The sequence below is a fragment of the Calidris pugnax genome, unplaced genomic scaffold (assembly GCF_001431845.1).
Source record: "Calidris pugnax isolate Ruff unplaced genomic scaffold, ASM143184v1 scaffold124, whole genome shotgun sequence".
Lineage (NCBI taxonomy): Eukaryota > Metazoa > Chordata > Aves > Charadriiformes > Scolopacidae > Calidris > Calidris pugnax.
This window is the reverse complement of record NW_015090914.1, coordinates 2561226-2582915: the sequence shown is the minus strand read 5'-3', so window position 1 is coordinate 2582915 and position 21690 is coordinate 2561226. Positions and strand designations below refer to the sequence as shown.

Sequence of the window (21690 nt, the reverse complement as noted above, 5' to 3'; positions counted from 1 at the left end):
ATCCTTGTGGGTAGCAGGGTCCCGTCTGAGAACCTGGGGTTTTGTGGCATATTGGAAGAGGCTGAACAGAAATTTGTCTTTGTTAGCAGTTAGAAGGAAACTTCTCTATGAACCACAGCTCTCTGCCTACCGCATCACAGAACTGTCCTGGTTGGAAAAGACCTCTGAGATCACCAAGGCCAACCATTCACACACACAAAAAAACCCCTTACGATCTCAGGCACTAGAGCATGCCCTGAAGAGCCACGTCTACACGTTTCTTAAATCCCTCCAGGGATGGTGACTCTACCACCTCCCTGGGCAGGCTGTTCCAGGGCCTGACCACCCTCTCAGGAAAGTCATTCTTCCCAAGATCTCATCTAAACCTCCCCTGCCCCAACTTCAGACCATTTCCTCTGCTCCTGGCATTATTCCCTTGGGAGAAGAGGCCAACCCCCACCTCTCTCCACCCTCCTTTCAGGGAGTTGGAGAGGGCAATGAGGTCTCCCCTCAGCCTCCTCTTCTCCAAACTAACCATGCCCGGTTCCCTCAGCCTCTCCTCGTAGGACTTGTTCTCCAGACCCCTCCCCAGCTTGGTGGCTCTCCTCTGGACACGCTCCAGCACCTCAATGTCCTTCTTGTCGTGAGGGGCCCAGAACTGAACCCAGCCCTCGAGGTGAGGCCTCACCAGTGCCCAGTCCAGAGGTGCCATCACTGCCCTACTCCTGCTGGCCATGCTGGTCCTGACACAGGCCAGGATGCTGGTGGTATCACCAGCCAACCACACGGGTTCTACTTGGCAACAGCCAGTGCTAACTCTGAACGGTGGGATTCGAAACCAGAGGACAACACGCAGCAGGAATATCCATCCCAGTCACATTTTTCCACCTTTTTATGCATGGAAATTCAATGACTAATTATTTTTGCAAATCAGAATTTACATCTCCAGACTTAAGGGCAATACAAGAAGCTTCCTTTGTCTTCTGTTTTCCCCTTCCCTTTCAGTACTTTCCCACCTTCACACCAGGCATATCAAGTCCTCTCTTTCTCCCAGAATAGCTTCAGGAACCACAGCTTTTGTTTGCTTCTAGAAGCAGAGAACTCTGAAGCCATACATATGTTTTGACATATGCACTCACTTTGTTAGAATATGTGGAAAGAGCTAAAGATGTTTTTGAACAGTAAGTAATAAAAGAGCCTTCTGGAAAGGGCCCAAAGTGCATCAGCAAAAACCCTGCAGCCAGAAACATCAGAAACACAATCTCTACAATTTAGTGGACATGAAAGGATGCTAAATATACTCAACAGAGCTGCTGTGACACAGCAGCTCGGACAGACCAGGTAAAAAGGCATAGAAGGTATGGCCCTTGATCTTCCATCCTCAGGAACATGAACATAATCAAAGCCCAATTCAACTAAAAAGACTAAAAAGTCACACATGATCATCTACAGAAACAAAGATGGTCTTTTTTGTTATCTTACTCTTCTTAGATGGAAAAGAAAAGCTTCTTAGTTGTTTATTTCTCCTGGGTTTTGTTTGTTTTTTTAAAGATACCTCATTTAAAAGCTTCTCACTGTACCAAGAAAACCCTGAGGTTATCAAGCAGAGGGTTTTTTAATCCTTTTGCTCTATACGTAACAAAATCTATCATAAAACTTCGACTATTAAGAGGCTTTATATTAAAAAAAGGGGGAGGAGGGGGAATCTTACACAAAAGATTGAGACTACAGTTCATTACAAGTAAGAGATTACTTCTTACTCTTACGCCTCTTCATAATGAATAGGTAGCATTCATTGAGGTGGTCATGTCATTCATACATACGATAGTATATGCACCAGAAATATCTTATGTGACAAAACCAGGTATTTTAAGAAGACAGAAAACAGGAAAAATTCTAAGGAGAAGAAATATACAGCAATTACAGCCAACCTAAACTTGGTATATACCTATACGTATACATTTGGCATCCACCTCTCTAAGAGATATCTTAATCTGCAATATTTCTAACTGTGCCAAAGTTAATCTTTTATCTTTTCTGGAGAGGTAGAAGTACTAGAGGTTCTCAAACTCTCATCTAGTAACAGCCAGTTTCAAGCTTCATATAAAGTACATTGACAGCGGGTGTTAGAACGATGCGTCTACCTGAAGAAAACAAACAGCATTTAAAATGTGATGCTTTTTCTAGAAGTACTGACTCTTCTAGTGTGCCTGCAAAGATCTACTTTTGAGTAGCTGGACAATCAGCAAACAGCTTTCTCCTCAATAAAAGCCTACAAAAAAAACAATAAGAAAAAAACAAAACAACAACAACAAAATGGAAAGTTTTACAACCAAGAATATGGATGAACACACAAATTAAGCCTTTGACAACTTCCCCAGGGAGAGAGGGTGCCTTCAAGAGGGAGCATTCCATAAAGCACAAATGTGAACAGCACACAGGACAAGTTAGTGAAATGCCTCCCCAAACCCACAAAATACAGCAAGTGAAGACTGTTCTTCACTGAGCCTCGGGCCCTAACCTTAGTGCTTATTTTCACATTCGACCTAAACTTAGAAAGATAAATCTAAATTAAACCACTTAGAAACATGCAAACAAAAAGAACACAATATTGGTAATGAAGCATGAGCGTTGGGCTTTTCTAAAAGTTATTATTTCATTTAATAAACTATTATTGAAATATTAATCATAGTTAACATCATGAAATAGATTTTAATTTTTTTTCCTAAGCTGACAGCAGCAGTCAGGTATGGAAACTGGTCAATAAACAATGTTCACAAACATCACCTTATTTGAATAAGCAGAAAAAATTCTCCACATCTGCCATGAGCTTTATCTTATTCACTAGTAACAGGGAAGCTGTTCTTGCCCTGCTTTCCAACAGCACAAAAAATGATGCAATAACTCTCAGTTTCAAAATGCTAAAGGAATAAGATAATCAACTACAGGCGTACTCATTAATTGGATGATCTTTTCTTTAACAGTATTAAAAAAGAGATACAGTGACAAAGACCCTCACACTGCATATTCAAAGTAGTGTCATTCAAATAAGAACTGTCATTTTATGCAAAGGAGGGATAGTTTCCATCTGAGGCAACCCTATTTCATCTTTGGTTAAAAGCCCTACTTTTTCATAAAATATTCACAGTATCTGGTTAATGAGAAACAGAGAATGGCCTAACTTTACCTGATTAGCAACTGCAAAGCATGTCAGGACACAAATTTAGCCAGACAAAAATACTAAAGGGTATTAGATTCACAAAGATTTCAGAGTCCTTTCAAACTGTCAATGATGTTGTTCCTCTTAGGAGGAAAGGCTGAGGGACTTGGGTCTTTTTAGTCTGGAGAAGAGAAGGCTGAGGGAGGATCTGATCAACACCTATAAATACTTCAAGGGGGGGTGTCAGGAGGATGGGGCCAGTCTTTTTTCAGTGGTGCCCAGGGACAGGACAAGAGGGAATGGGCAGAAACTGGAACATAAGAAGTTCCACCTAAACACGAGGAGGAACTTCTTCACTGTGAGGGTGGCCGAGCCCGGGAAGAGGCTGCCCAGGGAGGTGGTGGAGTCTCCTTCTCTGGAGACATTCAAACCCCACCTGGACACGTTCCTATGCAACCTGCTCTGGGTGGACCTGCTTTGGCAGGGGGATGGACTAGATGATTTCACCAGAGGCCCCTTCCAACCCCATATCCCTCTGTGATTCTATAATGTCTTCCATCCTGAACTCTACTTCTAGTTGAAATGATAGAAAACCATTTGTGCAGTTCAGTCTTTTTTGAGGCAAAAATGAAACAGCCTAAATGAGAAATGAGAACAGTAAGACGTGGATGTGTTAGACCAAATATGCTCTACCATACCTACGGTATTACAATATGACTGTGCAGTCAAATCCTGCTGGATTTGACCCTTGGCTTTCCGAACAGTGGTGCAGAGCAATAAAATAACTTACAGAAAAATGAACCAACATTTTGCACAACCTTGGGATTTTGCTTTTTCCTTGCCTTCCTCCACTTCACACCTATGTTGCTTCTCCAGATATTACATACCCAGAGGTAACATCAGAAAGACCTTTCAGAAAACTCCAGTATCGAGCACGACACCAAGTACAAAGAAAAAGAAATTAAAAAATCTAGCCTGAAACACAACTGCCCTTTAGCATCAACATGAAGTTAGACAATTACTCACTAATATTTTAAAAGAATTCAATAAGCCCTGGCAATAAAAGCTATAGAATTTAAAACCTTTGGTCTGATCAAGTGCTCCATTCCAGCACCTTCCTAAAACACTCATAAGCTCTCTTCAACTGTGACTTCAAAGTGGGACCTAACTTATTTTATCCAACCCAATATCCTTCTCCTGACACGGGACAAAAGCAGATGCCCAAGAAAAAACACATGAAAGTGCTTCAAACAGGGGCTGAACCAGACGACTTTGAGAGATTCCATCCGATCTGAACTATTCCATGATTCTGTAAAAAGTCATGGCAAGAAAACAGTGATTTCCTTGAAATACCATTTATCTCCCAAAGTTTATGGTGCTAGCTAGAGATCTTCATTTTGACCTCTTAATGACATATTCCTGTGAGAAGTTACAAACAGTAAGTGAGAACGCAAGCATAGTCTTTAGTCAGGCCCTGATGCTATTAAACTCTAAATTTATTTCTCAAAAACCAAAGGCACTGACTCCAGTTTGTCACAAACTCTGAGAAGAAACGGCCAGTTAACGTTTATCAGCGGGCGGGCTATTCTGAAACCTTTTAAAAGGGCTCTGTAGATGCACAATCAGGAAACTGCAGGAGGCATGCAACAGGAGACCTCTTCATCCATCATTAGAGAATTGCTGACTTGAACTATGAACCATTCAGCTCTTTCATGAGACAACTTCAGAATATGCCTGAGAATACCTCATTTGTAACAAGTCAGGCTATTCCAAGAGAATACAAATCCAAATATATTTGTTGCAACAGTTCAAAATCCTTCAATTTAGTGAACTCTTGGTCCGACTGGTGACAACCAGACACTGGAAGAGGTTGCCCAGAGAAGCTGTGGCTGCCCCATCCCTGGAGGGGTTCAAGGCCAGGCTGGATGGGGCTTGGAGCAACCTGGTCTGGTGGGAGGTGTCCCTGCCCAGGGCAGGGGGTTGGAACTGGATGGTCTTGAAGGTCCCTTCCAACTCCAACCATTCTGTGATTCTATGGTTCTATAACCAGAGGCTTGGTAACAGGCATTTCCATCACAGAAGAACAGAATCACAGAACTTGAAGGTCCCTTCACCCACCCTTGAAGTATTTATAGGTGTTGATCAGATCCCCCCTCAGCCTTCTCTTCTCCAGACTAAAAAGACCCAAGTCCCTCAGCCTCTCCTCCTAAGAGAGATGCTCCAGGCCCCTCATCATCTTTGTAGCCCTCTGCTGTCCCCTCTCCAGCAGTTCCCTGTCCTTCTGGAACTGGGGAGCCCAGAACTGGTCCCAGTGCTCCAGATGGGGCCTCCCCAGGGCAGAGCAGAGGGGCAGGATGACCTCCCTCCACCTGCTGCTCACCCTCTTCCTGATGCCCCCCAGGATGCCATTGGCCTTCTTGGCCACCAGGGCCCATTGCTGGCTCATGGTCATCCTGGTGTCCACCAGGTCTTTTTCATTCATAATAATCATTTAATTATTATCAATTTCATTGATAATAATCAATGCATGTGTGCACGGAACTCCCTTTTTTGCTCCATGCCATTTGAACTTCTTAAGTGCCATCAGCTACTTATCTCCTAATTGTATTTTTCAGTAGTGGTTTGTTGCACAGTTCTTCATTTTAACACAACACTCGTTAGCTGAAGTGCTCCACAGACATCCAACAACTGCTTTCAGATCCCTGAATGACTGTTTTTTTTAACTAACTGGGTACTAGAAAATGGACCCAGGTTTCAGGATTAGCCCATAAATTTGAAACTTAACATACAAATGACTTCAGACTACAGAATTGCTATTTCAAAAAGCACTGCTGTTTGCAGTTAGAGATGTCTCCTGGCAATGCTTCCGATTCTTTTCAAATAAGGAAGCTGTCACCTTACATAGATGTACCTTCATGCATCACAAGGAGTGAAATACCAGAGCCAGATGTTGTTAGAACTGTCACTCGCTGTCCTTAGCCGGCCCCTGTTTATTTGTGCCCTTCCGTTACGGGGCTTCTCGTCCTGCAGAAGACCAAGAGTTTAATTCCCTTAAATTGCAGACCATTTCTGCCCTTCTGGAGAAGCATCTGCCCCATGAAAACCACTCGTTTAGCCTTCACAGCAAAAGGCTCATGAACAGAAGTATCAGAAAGGTGCACTTTGCAATAGCTTTGACACGCTTGTAGTTTTGGTGATGTCAGCAGGATTTCGGGCTTAAGACCTCATTAATGCTGGAAGTCAAGATTTCAGTGATACAAAACCAGAACTGCTTGCAAAATTAGGAAGTCAGAACCCTCCAAAAAGCTTTCACTTTGAGCTTAATAGAGGGAAGGAACTACATTGAATGGCATCATTACACACTTAATACAGCTTATCTCAACCCTGGCTGAAACTCAGCACCATTCCAGGACGGAGGGCGAGAGTTCTTATGTTTGTGCTCTTGGTACGTGTAACAAAACTACCTACAGGGAAAAACTGGGATCAAAGTCAAGGCTGACAAGAACTCAAACAGAAAAAACTCATTTGATGAGGCTGTTGAAGCTGTTTTTCTCACCTCCAACCACCGCTAAGTCTAAATTTTCTGCCTTAATTATTCTATTATGGTAAATGACTAGAGAAAACATCAGGCTCTAACTCAAGAACAGAAGCGTGAAAAAATTCTTCTTAGATGATGTTAATTCTCTTAAATAAAAGAAATTCTAGACAAGAGTATGGTAAACTCTGATTTGTCAGTAAATGTGCTCAGAATCTCTACAGAAATGCATCCAAGACCCCAAATGAAACAGTTGCATGCAACGCTACACAGAGAAAAACACTGGAAAAAGAAACAAAATGTAACAGTTTTAAATGGATGCACAGTGAAGATCTGAACTGACTATTGCAAAATCAGCCAGAAGGAAAACACGCACATTGAATCAGAAGATTCACATTCAATGAGTCACTGTGGCTTTACTACAATTGTACGTTTAGACCACAAATACCCCATCCAAGAATATCACTTTGGTTACAATATTAACCTTTTCATTCATGAAATTGTCAGCAGCAGGCGAGCCAAACGTTTTCAGCCAACAGGATGAAAGATGCAGTTTTCAACTCATCCAGAATTTATCTATACCACAAAACCTGATTTCTACTTTGAATCTCACTCCAGGCTTGTAGCAAAGATGGTCCCCCAAAACAATCCTGTAGTCAACTGGCACCTGAGGAACTGGAAACAGTAGTAGTGTGACTTCTAACAGGTTACTGCTTACCATTTAGCTCACTCACACCCTACCAATGCACCATGAGGGCTCAGGACAAGCTGTTGACTTCTGAGGACATAATCAAAAAAACCTGTTGGCTGCCTGATAACCAATTTAAGAACGTATCTATTAGTTAGGTACCTTCTCTAAGAAGGGAAATAAAGCCGGTGACTGGTCTGGAGCACAAGTCTTATGAGAAGAGGCTGAGGGAGCTGGGGGTGTTGAGCCTGGAGAAAAGGAGGCTGAGGGGAGACCTTCTGGCTCTCTCCAACTCCCTGAAAGGAGGGTGTAGCCAGGGGGGGTCGGTCTCTTCTCCCAAGGAACAGGCCATGGGACAAGAGGAAATGGCCTCAAGTTGTGCCAGGGGAGGTTCAGATTGGAGATCAGGAAAAATGTTTCCACAGAAAGGGTTCTTAAACCTTGGCCTGGGCTGCCCAGGGCAGTGGTTGAGGCCCCATCCCTGGAGGGATTGAAAAGCCGGGTTGACCTAGTGCTTAGAGACATGGTTTGGTGATGGTTTTGATCAGAGTGAGGTTGATGGTTGGACTCGATGCTCTGAAAGGTCCCTTCCAACCTGGGCCATTCTATGATGTATTTATGTTCACACGATACATTAAACACCATTATGTCTGAGCATCTACAAAAGCATAACTAGAACATCATGCAGTGACTATTTTTATTCTATATCTCAAAACCCCAGTCATTCATTCAGGTTAAATTGCAACGTACAAACTTGTCACCAACAGGAACACGGACCGGGTTCAAACGCTGATCTCCCCATAAGAAGCAAGTGTACTGGAATATATGAAATACCAACAGAGTAATCGTGTTTGTGTCCATGTGGGCACATATTCCAGTACGTAAAATCAGCAAGGACAGTTTTATTTAGAGACAAAATGAAAACCTGGTAAGCTAGGATAAGAAAAAAAGTACCTACAGCAAAAATATTTATGTAGTTAGAAACATAGCAAGTGACAACTGGCCTGGAGACAGCTAATACCATGACAGGATTAATTATTATGTAGGTAAATAATGAAAAACTCCAAAAAGCTTAAAAAAAAAAAAAGAGAGACAGTGAAGATGACACCTACACAATGCAGAGCTAAATTCCCTGAATCCATCTATTAGAGACCCAGTTTTAAATGCAGTGAGAAGTAAAAGAATTCATACCGCTTGTTATGAGACTGAAAAGGAAATGATATATGAAATAGAAAAAAATAAAACATTTCCAACCAAATCCTCCCTTGCTTAAAGAAATAAAAGCCAATTGGGTTACAGGCAGATTTTTGCCAAATTGTGGGTTCAAATCCACACACTTAGGGAGAAGTCTCTTCCCTTAAAAACCTTTGCCAGGAAACAAAGAATTATGAAAGAGAAATTAGGCTCTGAAAAAAACGCTGCCACACTAGAAACAGTTCAGTTTTGTTTCAATACAACCACTAAAGCTTTACAAAAGCCTTTCCTTAATTTTTCAAAACAATATTTCAATATAATAATACTTCAAGTACCAAGTTAGCTGTAAGAACTAAAGATTTGTATGGCAGCAACCATCCAGGAAGAGAAACCATCCTGAAGTTGGCTTTCATATAATCTACCCAAGAAGTTTTGCATCCAAACAGTTAATAGAGAAAATAAATAATAATAAAAAAAGGCTCTTCAAAAGTTTTCCAGTAAGACTACAATTCCAATTAATGTTGCAGTTGCAAACAATGAAAAAAATGAGAATTGAAGAGCAATAATTTTAAATACCAGCTTCACTTCTAGCCAGAGTCTTTACGTGTCCTTTAGTATAAGTCTAAGCTATTGCACAGTGACAGAAATGTTTAAAATGAGCCTTACAAAAATTAAGATAAAAAAGTGTGGGTTTTTCATATTGAGTGATTAAATATACGCTGTAAAAAGTTTCTCTTCCTCCATAAGGTTTTAAACTTCGTGCTGGTTTCTTTCCCCAGCACTAGAAAAACGCCACAAAAGAGGCAAGAAGAGCAACCGCGCTGCAAACTGTATGTCACTGCATTACAAAAGGGGGGGGAGAAGTGTCAAAAACCCCACCCTTACAACCAACAGAGAAGTATGAGAGAAGATTTTCTAATTGAAGCCAAGTGGTCACATGAATCTACACTTCAAGCTCTCACCTGAAACTAACTCAGCAGAAAATCATGCATTCCAGGCCAGCAAACTCGCTGTTAACGATTACTGACCTTTCACATCTCAAAGAGATATTTGCTTCTTTTCCACAGACAGATTTTCAGAGTTCATCTATCCTGCCTTCTCAAAAAACACTTGTTAACATCTTTCCACAAAAAGGAATGATACGCTGTTGGTGAGGTGTTACTCCATCAACAGAGGAATGCATTATCTCTAGGAATACTCTGGCTCCATTCTGAATTCCACCAGTTTCCTACTACTTTCATTTTGGTCTCTGCCAATTCTCCTGCATTCCACATATTTTGCTCCAGCATCCCCATCCAGGTCCATGTAACTATTAAGTTATCAATTTTAATACCCTGTAGACATCATCGCTGGAACACATATCCACAGAAACACTACATGAAAAGCAGTAAACTTTCTTTTTTTAAGGCTATAAAATTCCTCAAACTGCCTTTCTTATTTCTGTACTTCACTCAAACCTCATAACTCTGTCGACAGAACGCCTGCAACTAAAAATAGCTCTCTCTTCTTTTAGGTTGGGTTTTTTTGTTTTGTTTTTTTTTTTTAAATCTAGTTTCCTAAGGGAGCCACATTTGCTACACAATGGTTGAACCCAGACCTCAGAATACTGCTTTTCTTTACAGAAAGAGTACCTGTGGTGGTATGCTCTCCCCATTTTTCTCCCTTTTTCTCCCCACCAGCTCCTGCTCAAGCCATAACCATCAGTAGGAGCTGTGATGAGTTGCACCTGGACTTTGGGGGATGGCTGGCAAAGCAGCCAAAACACTGTCTGGAGTGGGGACCTAGATGTTTTATTCCCATGAGAATATGACTATAGGTCAATTATCTCACCCTGTAAATAACGGGCAGCCCCAGAGCCCTTTGAACTCTCCTGCAGAGCAGCGGCTGCACGCCAGGATCTCCCCTTGAGTGGGGACACTCACTTCAGGTTCTACTCCTTGAAGTCGAGAGATGGAACTTCTTATGTTCCAGTTTGTGCCCGTTCCCTCTTGTCCTGTCCCTGGGCACCACTGAAAAAAGACTGGCCCCATCCTCCTGACACCCACCCTTGTAGTATCTATAGGCATTGACCAGATCCCCCCTCAGCCTTCTCTTCTCCAGACTAAAAAGACCAAAGTCTCTCAGCCTTTTTCACGAGGGAGATGCTCCAGGCCCCTCATCATCTTTGTAGCCCTCTGCTGTCCCCTCTCCAGCAGTTCCCTGTCCTTCTGGAACTGGGGAGCCCAGAACTGGACCCAGTGCTCCAGATGGAGCCTCCCCAGGGCAGAGCAGAGGGGCACAATGACCTCCCTCCCCCTCCTGGCCGCACTCTTTTCAATGGCCCCCAGGATGCCATTGGCCTTCTTGGCCACCAGGGCCCATTGCTGGCTCATGGGCATCCTGTTGTCCACCAGGACTCCCAGGTCTTTCTCCTCAGAGCTGCTCTCCAGCAGGTCACCCCCAACCTGTCCTGGTGCAGGGGGTTATTTCTCCCCAGGTGCAGCACTCCTTCAGACATAAACCTCTGACCAAGTCTGGGACTAGGATTGGATCCAGCTGCACCCAGATTCCTCTCTGGGAAGGAGTTTATAAAGCCAGGGGGTCCTTTCTGAATCTCATATCTTAAGTGGAGGGTCTCCCTGACAGTCTGTCTGACCTTGTCCTCTCTGCAGTAAATAATCAAGTGTACCTTACCATCAAATCTCATAAAACACTGCTGCATTTACTACTAATTTTGTTAAATCACTGTTTCAGCTTAATAAATATTTCATGATTTCTCTCTTTGGAGTGAAGTTGATCGCTCCACCCGCAACTGTACCTGGGGAGGGGTCTAACCCAGCCCTACCACACGGGCTGTCAGGGGTCACACAGGTAGCTCCAAACAGGCTGCAGCCAGGGCAGTAGCATGGAACACCTGACAGTTTTCAGAAGACAAGAGAATTAGAAGGACTGAAGTATTTTGAGGATGTGAAGTTACACAGGAAGAGGAGGCAGGACACACTGAAGAAATGAAAAAGGCTTTGGTAGCTCTTTTCCATAATGTGTTTTTCCTTTTTCTAACAGATGTATGCCAGTGTATACCCCTGACTGTATACACAAGGAAAGGCTCCATGACCCAAAACGTAACAATATATCCCAGGGAAGCTAAGAACTCAAAAGGCCAAACCTCACATTTATTTTTCCTCCAACCGGTTTAAAAGAAAGCACATTTTAATTTCATAGAATCATAAAATTGTCCAGGTTGGAAGGGACCTTTCAGACCATCAACCTCACTCTGATCAAAACCATCACCAAACCATGTCTCTAAGCACTAGGGCAACCCGGCTTTTCAATCCCTCCAGGGATGGGGCCTCAACCACTGCCCTGGGCAGCCCAGGCCAAGGCTGTTATTAACCCTTTCCATGGAAACATTTCTCCTAATCTCCAATCTGAACCTCCCCTGGGGCAACTTGAGGCCATTTCCTCTTGTCCCATGGCCTGGGACTTGGGAGAAGAGACCGACCCCCCCTGGCTACACCCTCCTTTCAGGGAGTTGGAGAGAGCCAGAAGGTCTCCCCTCAGCCTCCTTTTCTCCAGGCTGAACCCCCCCAGCTCCCTCAGCCTCTCCTCACGAGACTTGTGCTCCACACCCCTCACCAGCTTTATCATATGCTTAATGATTTTGGTCCTGACTTTAAAACATGGGGGAAGATATCAGACTAGCAAAGAGCACGTAGCTGTGAGCATCTGAGGCTCTTGGTATCACTGGCTGGCTTGATAAATAAACTGCCCCAGAAAGTGAACAAATGAAAAGGGTAATTCTAATCAGGACACGATCCATCACCAGAAGATACCTGCATTAAACCAGTTCAAGTTTTTTTTCAGTGAACAATGAAAACATTTTAAAATGAGTGTGCTTTCTCTTTAACGTAACTTCAGGTCTTGCAAAATACAGCCCTGTCCTTTGCATCCTGCCAAAAAGTCATGTTTAAACCCAAACATTTGAGTGTGCATATAATTACAAATGAAACACTATGCCAATTCTCTATGACATTTTCCTTGAAGTTGTAATCTCCAGGTGATCTACAAGGCTAAAGCGACAATTAGAAAACAAAACAGACAACTTAATGTAAGAGAGGTTTCAAAACAGCTTTCAGAGTCAAAACTACCAAATAGTTGTTCAAGAAATAGAAACCCTGTAGAAAGATCCTTTGGAAAATCACTTGACTCGAACAGTGTTCTGCACTTTGCAAATGAGATGATTTTTAAAAAAATAAAATTGAAGAGTCCAACCTTTACTAAGGCTCATGAAGCCTGAACACTTTCAAGTATGTAGCTCTAGGAAAAGCCACCCCAGATTATTCTTAAGTACGTAAAGTCTGCAAGAAAGAAGAATTTTTTAAAGTAATGACTTTGGAACTACTTGGGTGTTGATTGAAATCATGTTACCAGCACAATTTCAATACAAGAACAAAAGAGGGATTTCCTGATTCAGTGTTTAGAAAAAAGACACACTGAAAAGCAACTGCTTGTCTACACCCTCATCACGCTGAAACAAAACACACACCCACTACTTAAGCAAATGTAATTATATTAATAAACAGACATAACTACAATTGCACAATTAAGGTTGTCTTTAACTGGGAGCTACTAACCACGGTAGTATTACTTCTGGAAGTTTTCTTTTCTGAAGCATGTACCCCAAAAAAACCCTATCTAACAGAGAAATACAGAGAATACACTTTGGATTTCAACCAGACTAAAGTTTTATGTCAGGTTCTCAAGCGTTTCAACAACTGTCTTATACTGGAAGAGATTACACAAGGTTATGAAGGAAGCAGCCTCCCAAGGGAAACTTGACATTTTTTGCACTGGCAAGCTTTACTATTTCAGATGTAGGATCAGTTGCTTTAAACCACTATTTAAATGTCTTATTTTGAAAGGATCAAGAATGAAGCTCAGTTTAATGCGTATTTCTGCCTACTTTATGTCTTATCCTCAGAGGAGGTGCTTGTTACGTTTTATTCTATAAAACCAAGCCATTTCAGTAGCAGCCTGATTTGAACTACTGATGAGCCTTTTGGAATATGACTAGTATGAAATTCACTGTCTCATCAACATTTTAAAGACAAATCAACGTCCAATGACAACCGATCAATAAGGAAAACAAAAAGGGTTATTTCAGTCTTCAGTTATCTTAAGAAAAGTTCAGAAATGCTACCGAACAAATCAATACAACTTAGAGAAAACATAAATACAATTCATGAGATAGAAACACTGAAATATTTATTACGGTTAAATATTATAGAGTAATCCCACTTCCCATTAAGGTTAACTTTCTGATGATTCTTAAAGCATTACATATGAAAAGGATATTTTCACATCAACTTTTTATATGTGTGTAGCTCATAAACACTTCACCCTTCATTTACATTTAATTTAAATGCCGGAACACCTGGAAATTAGCAACTATATTTACAGAAAAGGCTTCATTAGCATTATGAGCCTCAAGTAAAGGAATCTTACTGAGTCTTAACTCCAAGAGCAAGTTAGAGGACAGAGGGCTGCCCACAGAGCTGAAATGAAGCCACTTCCAGATCAATGCCCCATCCAGCTTAGATCAGCTCAGACGAGGAGCATCTCTTTCCTGAACCTGCTCCAGAAACCATGCTCTACACTATTCAAACAAGAAATTTAAAAGCCCTCTCTCCAACTTCACTGACTCAATAGAAGTTCAAGAAGCCACCACAGAGTGCTATGGGCAGCTCCATCATCTCTAGGGCGATGACAGGAACTCAGCAGCCTGGGGAATATGCGTTTTATGGAGTACATTCATGCTTTATGGACAAGAAAGGTTCTGTAGAAGTGACCCAACTCCCTGCAAAAATTCTTACTGGAAACAACGCCAGCTCTGTTGGATGCTGTACTTACTACCTCCTTGGTGACAAGTATCTTACATAGTATCTTACCCCACCTTCTGGATGGGGGGAAGGCTGTGGACGTTGTCTACCTGGACTTCAGTAAGGCCTTTGACACCCTCCCTCACAGCATTCTCCTGGAGAAGCTGGTGAATCATGGCATAGGCAAGTGTACTCTTCACTGGGTAAAAAATTGGCACATGGAAGGACAATGTTGTGAAAAAAGGACATAGAGGTGCTGGAGCACATCTAGAGGAGAGCCACCAAGCTGGTGAGGGGTCTGGAGAACAAGTCCTACGAGGAGAGGCTGAGGGAACCGGGCATGGTTAGTTTGGAGAAGAGGAGGCAGAAGGGAGACCTCATTGCCCTCTACAGCTCCCTGAAAGGAGGGTGTAGAGAGGTGGGGGTTGGCCTCTTCTCCCAAGGGAATAATGCCAGGAGCAGAGGAAATGGTCTGAAGTTGGGGCAGGGGAGGTTTAGATGAGATCTTGGGAAGAATGACTTTCCTGAGAGGGTGGTCAGGCCCTGGAACAGCCTGCCCAGGGAGGTGGTGGAGTCACCATCCCTGGAGGGATTTAAGAACCGTGTAGACGCGGCTCTTCAGGGCATGTTCTAGTGCCCCGGATTGTGGGGGTTCTTTTGTGTGTGTGTATGCTTGGTCTTGGTGATCTCAGAGGTCCTTTCCAACCATGATGATTCTGTGATAGTTAAGCTGAAAACTGAATTGTCTCTACAACAGTTAGTACAGCTGTACAACATACTGGCAAGTCCCCCTAAAATGCTGCTCCAGCAACTTTTTATACTACACATTTCAAGACAAAGAAGCCAGATATCACTCTATGGACATCTACAAAATTTAATTCTAACTCCAGACTAGATGGACAACCAGAAAATAGTCACTATGCAAATGCATTAGCTGCAATATCAAGTCTCACAGAAATCTGAAAATAGCGGGACACAAAGATCACAGATCCCAAACATGGCTTGTTTCCTTCTATCTGCCTGTTTAGCAGCCACAAGCATTGCTTTTTTTTCCCTTGTTTTTTTATTTCAGAACAAACAGGCGAAATACTGACACCAAAGTACCTCTAAATAAAGCTCAGCCAGCAGACTAGTAATTGTCCAATCTACAATAAAAGCCACGCATCATTCTTGGGAGTAGGAAGAGCAAGAGAATATTTTAGATTATCTCCAAGAGATGATATATATTCTTATATATACACCCCGTAAGAGTATTCTTCTTCAGACAGCACTGACCATATACAGATTAGCACTACATTCTAAAACTTTCAAGTTTTAATAAGTATAGATAATTTCATTTACTACTCCAGAACTGTAGAATGTCAGCTAGAGATCTCAAACCAAGTCAGGGTACACTTTCTCAAAGGATGAATGCAGCAATAAATCATGAGAAGTCTAAGAATCTAATTGCACATTACAATGTTTACCAACACAAGTGAGCAGTAATACACTATTTCATCTTCCTCTTTAAAATAGATACATTTTTTCAGGACATACCAGACATCACTGAAACATCCCCCCCAGCCCTTCCCCAGATGTTCGAGTACTAAAAGATCAGCCATCATTTTGTTTAAACACTCACTTTCAAGTATCTGATTTCTAGAGTTGGGGGTTGGAAGGAGAGAATAGATGCATTTGTAAGTCTCCGTAGTATTTAGTAGCAAGTACAAAAATATTAAAACTAGTAACAGAATTTTCATATCAACATCTCATTTTCAATCTAATTTTGGACCAACCTTTCTTTCCAACAGCCACAATTTTCTACAGTTCTCCTAAATGCAAACACTGTATTATAGGCCCTGTATTATTAGACTGTACTATAGGCAAAAGTAAAAACACCAAGGTAATTTTACACACTGTCTCCAGTTTTAATACTGCATCTGCTACCTGTGCTTTAAGTGACTTGCTTTGTGTGAGAATTAAACTTCAAAGCACAGATTACACCCCTTTCTGGAGTACTTTATCAAAACAGTTCCCTCCCTCCCCCCGTTTTTTCTTGTAGATAGCAGAAAAGCATATTTTATTTAATATTTCAGGTTAAGAGTTTTGCACCAAATAATGAATTATGTACTTGAATGTTAGACTAGAAAGGAACCTGTAATCAAGTTCCAAAAGCAAAAAAAAGCAACCCTCAAATTTTGAAATTTTAACTGTTTGTAATCAAAAGAAAGCTATAAGCTATCCACAAGTTTTCACCAATTTGACCTTGATTTCTAACTCCGTCAATAGTACTATTATGCAACAAGCTACACATCCATAACGACTGCACAAGATACCCGCTGGATTGATGACAAAACATCAGAGCATTATCAAGCCAGCCAAATAACAAACCATAAAGGCAGACATCAACAAGGAGACAGCTGGTTATTACAAAATATTTCTTTAAATTATTATTTTAACCATTAGCGTGTCGAAACTGAGTAACATATCCAGTCCATGGCAGTTCCACACAAATGTACTCAACTATAATAACAGTCTACTGTCACACTAACTCAAATGATGAGGGGAAGAGGGAAGAAAATTGGGTGTCCTAGGAGGAGACCGAGGAACCGATACGCACGGCATTGTTCACCCATACTAACTATAGCTTCCCACCCTCTGCAGTCCATAGGGAAAGCACTGTTTACATTTGGTTTTCTTTGCAACTCTACAAACTAGAAAGGTCTGTTCAAATTAAAGCTTTGATTTTGTAGCACAGTTTTGTGGCCACAGAAGTATAGGATATACAGGATGCTGCTGCCTGGTTATGTGCAAGGAAAGATTCCAACTTTACTTTTGGATCCCCAGTTTACTGTGTCGCACTCAACTGTAAAAGCAGTTCAATTTTTTCTTTTATTCAAATGAAAATCCAAGTTCAAATTACGTGTACTGATATGATACTTGCAAGTCACACTTTAGACTAGATTCACACCAAACTTTTTTCTTAGACCCTACAGTCTAGAAGAGGAAGATCCATATATTCTCATGAGATTGTGCAAAACACATTTACATCATTTTAAGAACCATGTCAATATACTTCAAAGGATCACCACTCAAAACAAAAAAACCCCACAAACTTACCTACTACCATGAGTGTGAATTCAAATCCTCTCTTCACAGACTTCCGGTAAACTTGATTTGGAAGATTTGCAAACCCCACATATCCTTCAAGGTTCTTCTGTTGCTAAGACATGAGCAAGTGAATTCAAATCCTCTCTTCACAGACTTCCGGTAAACTTGATTTGGAAGATTTGCAAACCCCACATATCCTTCAAGGTTCTTCTGTTGCTAATACATGAGCAAGAAAAAAAAAAAAAATTAAAAGAAGAACTTGTAACTTCTTTTTTGCTTGCATTTTTTTTTTAGTTATTTAAACGTTCACTTCATTTTCACATTGGTAGAAAGGTGCTACCTACCCAACCTCTCAATAACCTAAGCTGCCTAAATCAAAGACAGAGCAATGAACTGCAACAATAAATGAGAAAAATTGATTTTTTTTTTTTTTTTTTTTTTATCTGGATAGTACAGCTAACTTTCTGTGCCAGGGTTTTTGCTGACAGCATTTTGAGCAACTGCAATTACCACATTACGACTGTGCAAGCATCAGAGCGTACAAGCACAAACAGATTAAAACATAATCAACTATGTTTTGATGCCCATGTGAAAGGCAGGCAAGGAGCATAAGCGCAGCTCTCCTGGGCTCCCAAGAGTCAGGAGGATACTGCCCCAACATGATGGGGACTAACCTGACACCCTCTACTTCTGGGTCACCCAACTGGAGGACTTCGTGTTAAATCTAGATCTACACTAACACAGCATGCATTGGAACAAACCCTCCATCAAGGCAAAACTTTAGTTGCCTCGTACTGAGAAGAACTTCTTCAAAAATATTGTTTGCTATGAAAGGAGATGAGAACTCTGGATATCAGCCATTACTACTTCTTACCACATTAATGAAAACGTTGAAGATACTTAAAATGCATCTCCCTCCCTGCACTAGACCCAGCAATCCTCCAGAGATCACAGAATTGTCTAGGTTGGAAGGGACCTTTAAGATCATCTAGTCCAACCAGCAATCAGATCAGCTGTGCTACTTTTAACCTGCTCTTCCAGTAGAATCCTAGAAATGTGTTTGATATCACAGCAGGTTTGAGTATTGCGTCTTATGAGACAAGACAGTTTAGTTCTTTTACAGAGAATCTGAAAATCTTTTCAGAAAAGACTGTCTACTTAAATAACATGAGGTACTGTTTCTCATGGAGCAGTAACTTCAGGCTTTATGTCCATCCAAAGTTGAGAGGGTATGATTTGATACTACCTCAATTTCAGAGCTTAAGAGAGTTATCGTCAGGCTTTATGTCCATCCAAAGTTGAGAGGATATGATTTCAGAGCTTAAGAGAGTTATCAACATCCACAGAGCTGAAACGCTGCCTACAACTATAAATTCCCCTCCCTAAGATTATCTTCAAGAGGATGGAGCAATTCTAAAAAATAATTAGGAAAAAAACCCCTGTTTTAGTTCAGGTACTACTACCTCAGAAATTCTCTACATGGGATAGAGCATGATAAATTTAAGTTTGGTACGTGCTTAACTTATGCTTATTTAGAAGGTTTTTGCTAAAATTGACAGAATAAACTTATTACACTAATAAGTCCTAGAGTTTAAAAACATTTTTTTAATTAAAGCAAACATTCCTTGAAACAATAAAAAAACCACTATCCCTTTTAAAGCACTGAATGCAAGAAGAACTGGCTTTGTAATCTGACAGCACCAGTCAATGAACTGACTACTTTAAATCACATAAGTGATATCTGCCTTTGGCAAACAAACCATTACTCTCAAGCAACGCTACACCACTCCAAAGACACACTACACTGGTGTCATCATCAAATTTAACTAAGTCTGAGAAGTCCAAACTTAGCAGTACTACGTTGAAAAAAGACAGATTTAATCCTAGAACAAATTTGTACCAGCTCTCATTTAGTGATAAAACATCAATTCTCCTTCAAGTCTATAAAAAGGCAGTATCTTTGAACTCATTAACTCACACAGAACAAGAGTGGCAGCCAGCCAAAGCTAGGTGTTATAGTTTCAATACACACAATGCAACAAATGTTATTACTTCTCTAAATGTAGGAATGTTTGCCTTGTGTCATCAAGAAATTTTATTTTTTTTTAAGATGCTTTTTTTTTTTTTTTTCAATTCAGTCTTTGGGGCAGCAATAGTCTCATCTGTAAGGTTTCAAAAGATTAAAAAAAATAAATCAGGCAGGAATTTAAAAATCCAAAGACTGTTTAACTTTTCAAATCTATTACTACAACTACGCAAGGAATAAAATCTGTCAAAATCTAAAACTGAGTAGGAGCTAATGCTTCACATATATTACATTACATGCAGATGGGTGCTCTTTATGGTATTAAAGAGCTCTTTAACAGTGTAGGTCCTTAGTAACTATTAAGGATCTGCAGCTGCTATCCATTTTCCCAGATGTAGTACCTAGTCACAGTCAGACACTCCTTGCAGTTCTACTTGTCAACCACCTGCATCTTTTAACGCCTACATATCTTTTAATGTATGTAATGCTTACCAGAAACAACTCAGCACCTCATCAAACCTGGGCAATACTTCTTTTGCTTAAAAGAATGACTTTACATACAATTATTGTTTTAAATGATTTTTATATCTCTTCCCCTTCACATAATAGCTTCACCTTTAGGATAGCATTCTTAAAGTTCTTAGTAGTAAAACTGAGTATGAAAGGCCAAACAAGAAGAGACAACTTTTGGGTCATTTGCTCTGTTAGGCAGGTCTATGGCGTTTACACCCGCAATTTTAGATTATGAAATACAAATGTTACTGACCAGAAAGATGTATGAAGCGTTACACGCTGACGTTAAAGCTGTATTTAATGTGAGCATTTACACTATGTAGGGAAAAGCCTTTTAAATAAAGTGAAGTCAAATGCTAGATTCAGATTTGTGGTATTATCAAGACCAATCAAAATTGAAACTGTTAACATACTGGTTTTAAAATGGTTGTATTTGTTCATAACTTGCTACTGCTAAATGGACCAAAACAAACTAGGAATTGGGTTTCTTAAATCCCTGCAACAGCTTTTAGAAGTTAGTTACTACTTTTTTTTGTTGAAGCATTGACTTTCATTGTATGGATTGCTGTGCCAGGTGAAATCTCATGTTTCTAATACTTACAGTGGCTTCCCCTTACATGTTTTCCCTTCCTGATTTTCAACCAGCTCAGTTTTCAGTTCAACTACTAAAACCCTAATGCTTCTTCTCTTTCCACAATAACTGTAACACATCATTATCAATGTAATACTTACAGCTACTTTGTAAACAACACATTTCCATCATTTCCAGTGTTGAAGATATGGATAGAATACAGCCAAAAAGCAGTCCAGTGAAAGGATGAATTTGAACCATTGGAGCAACGAGTCCACGCAGGTGCAGCAGCAATCCAGAAAGAGAAACAGGGGTGGTGTGAGGAGAGAAAGAAAAGGAAAAAGTTACTTACATTTGACCAACACAATGCTTAGCATCCAGCGTTTCATGCAACCTCCATTTACTTTTACGTGTATGACAGCTTCATTTCATGGTGATACACTACATGACCTCCACGACAGTTCATGATCGATACAGTTAGTTATTCAATAGTTCGTTTTACTCTAGTTATTCAGTGTGCTTTTTGTTTACCATATGTTATCTGAACCTGTAACAGGGCCGAGTGTATTTATTTTCTTCAGAGGCACTCACCAGAACATGCAATCCCACTTCACCACTCTACCGCACAATATTTTTATTTTAGAATGGAAAAGGTACAAAGATCAAAGGCATCATCATCATAAACGTCTCTTAGGGTTTTGTATTTCTATGTCACTTTATACATTCAGTGAACAGTGTCAATTCACTTCGTTTGCCATACTGAGCATTAGAGCAGCGCTGCAAATTTGGGCGTAACACTCACAGTTGAACAGCCAGAAAATAAAGAACAACTTAGAGGGCCACAAGTGAAGTGTCTGTTCAGCATCACCTAACTCTGTGGATGACAAGAGACCTAGTGCTAGTTCTCCAACGTGGCACTGAAAATACTTGAACTACAAACACATATCACAAAGATGACCCTTTAAATTTCTGTTTTCCACTAAACGTCTTCTCACGCTTGAGTATTTCAAGATACCAACGCAGGGAAAAAAAAAAAAAAAAAAAAAGGAAAAAAAAGCAATTAAAGATCTCAAAAA

The 21690-nt window shown here is 40.8% G+C and overlaps 1 protein-coding gene and 1 long non-coding RNA gene across 3 annotated transcripts in view; both read right to left on the bottom strand.

Moving 5' to 3' along the window:
• SEPT7 (septin 7) overlaps positions 1-17628 on the bottom strand; it is a 95882-nt gene extending 78254 nt beyond the window's left edge. For both annotated transcript variants that reach the window (XM_014949484.1, XM_014949486.1), the window contains exon 1: positions 17514-17628. In XM_014949484.1, the coding sequence (XP_014804970.1) occupies positions 17514-17523 (10 nt within the window). In that variant the 5' untranslated portion in view covers positions 17524-17628. The remainder of the gene's footprint in view (positions 1-17513) is intronic.
• LOC106892340 overlaps positions 17623-21690 on the bottom strand; it is a 17405-nt gene continuing 13337 nt past the window's right edge. The window contains exons 2-3 of the long non-coding RNA XR_001412850.1: positions 20776-20780; positions 17623-17720 (exon numbers count right to left, since the gene is read on the bottom strand). This is a non-coding gene — a long non-coding RNA (uncharacterized LOC106892340). The remainder of the gene's footprint in view (positions 17721-20775; positions 20781-21690) is intronic.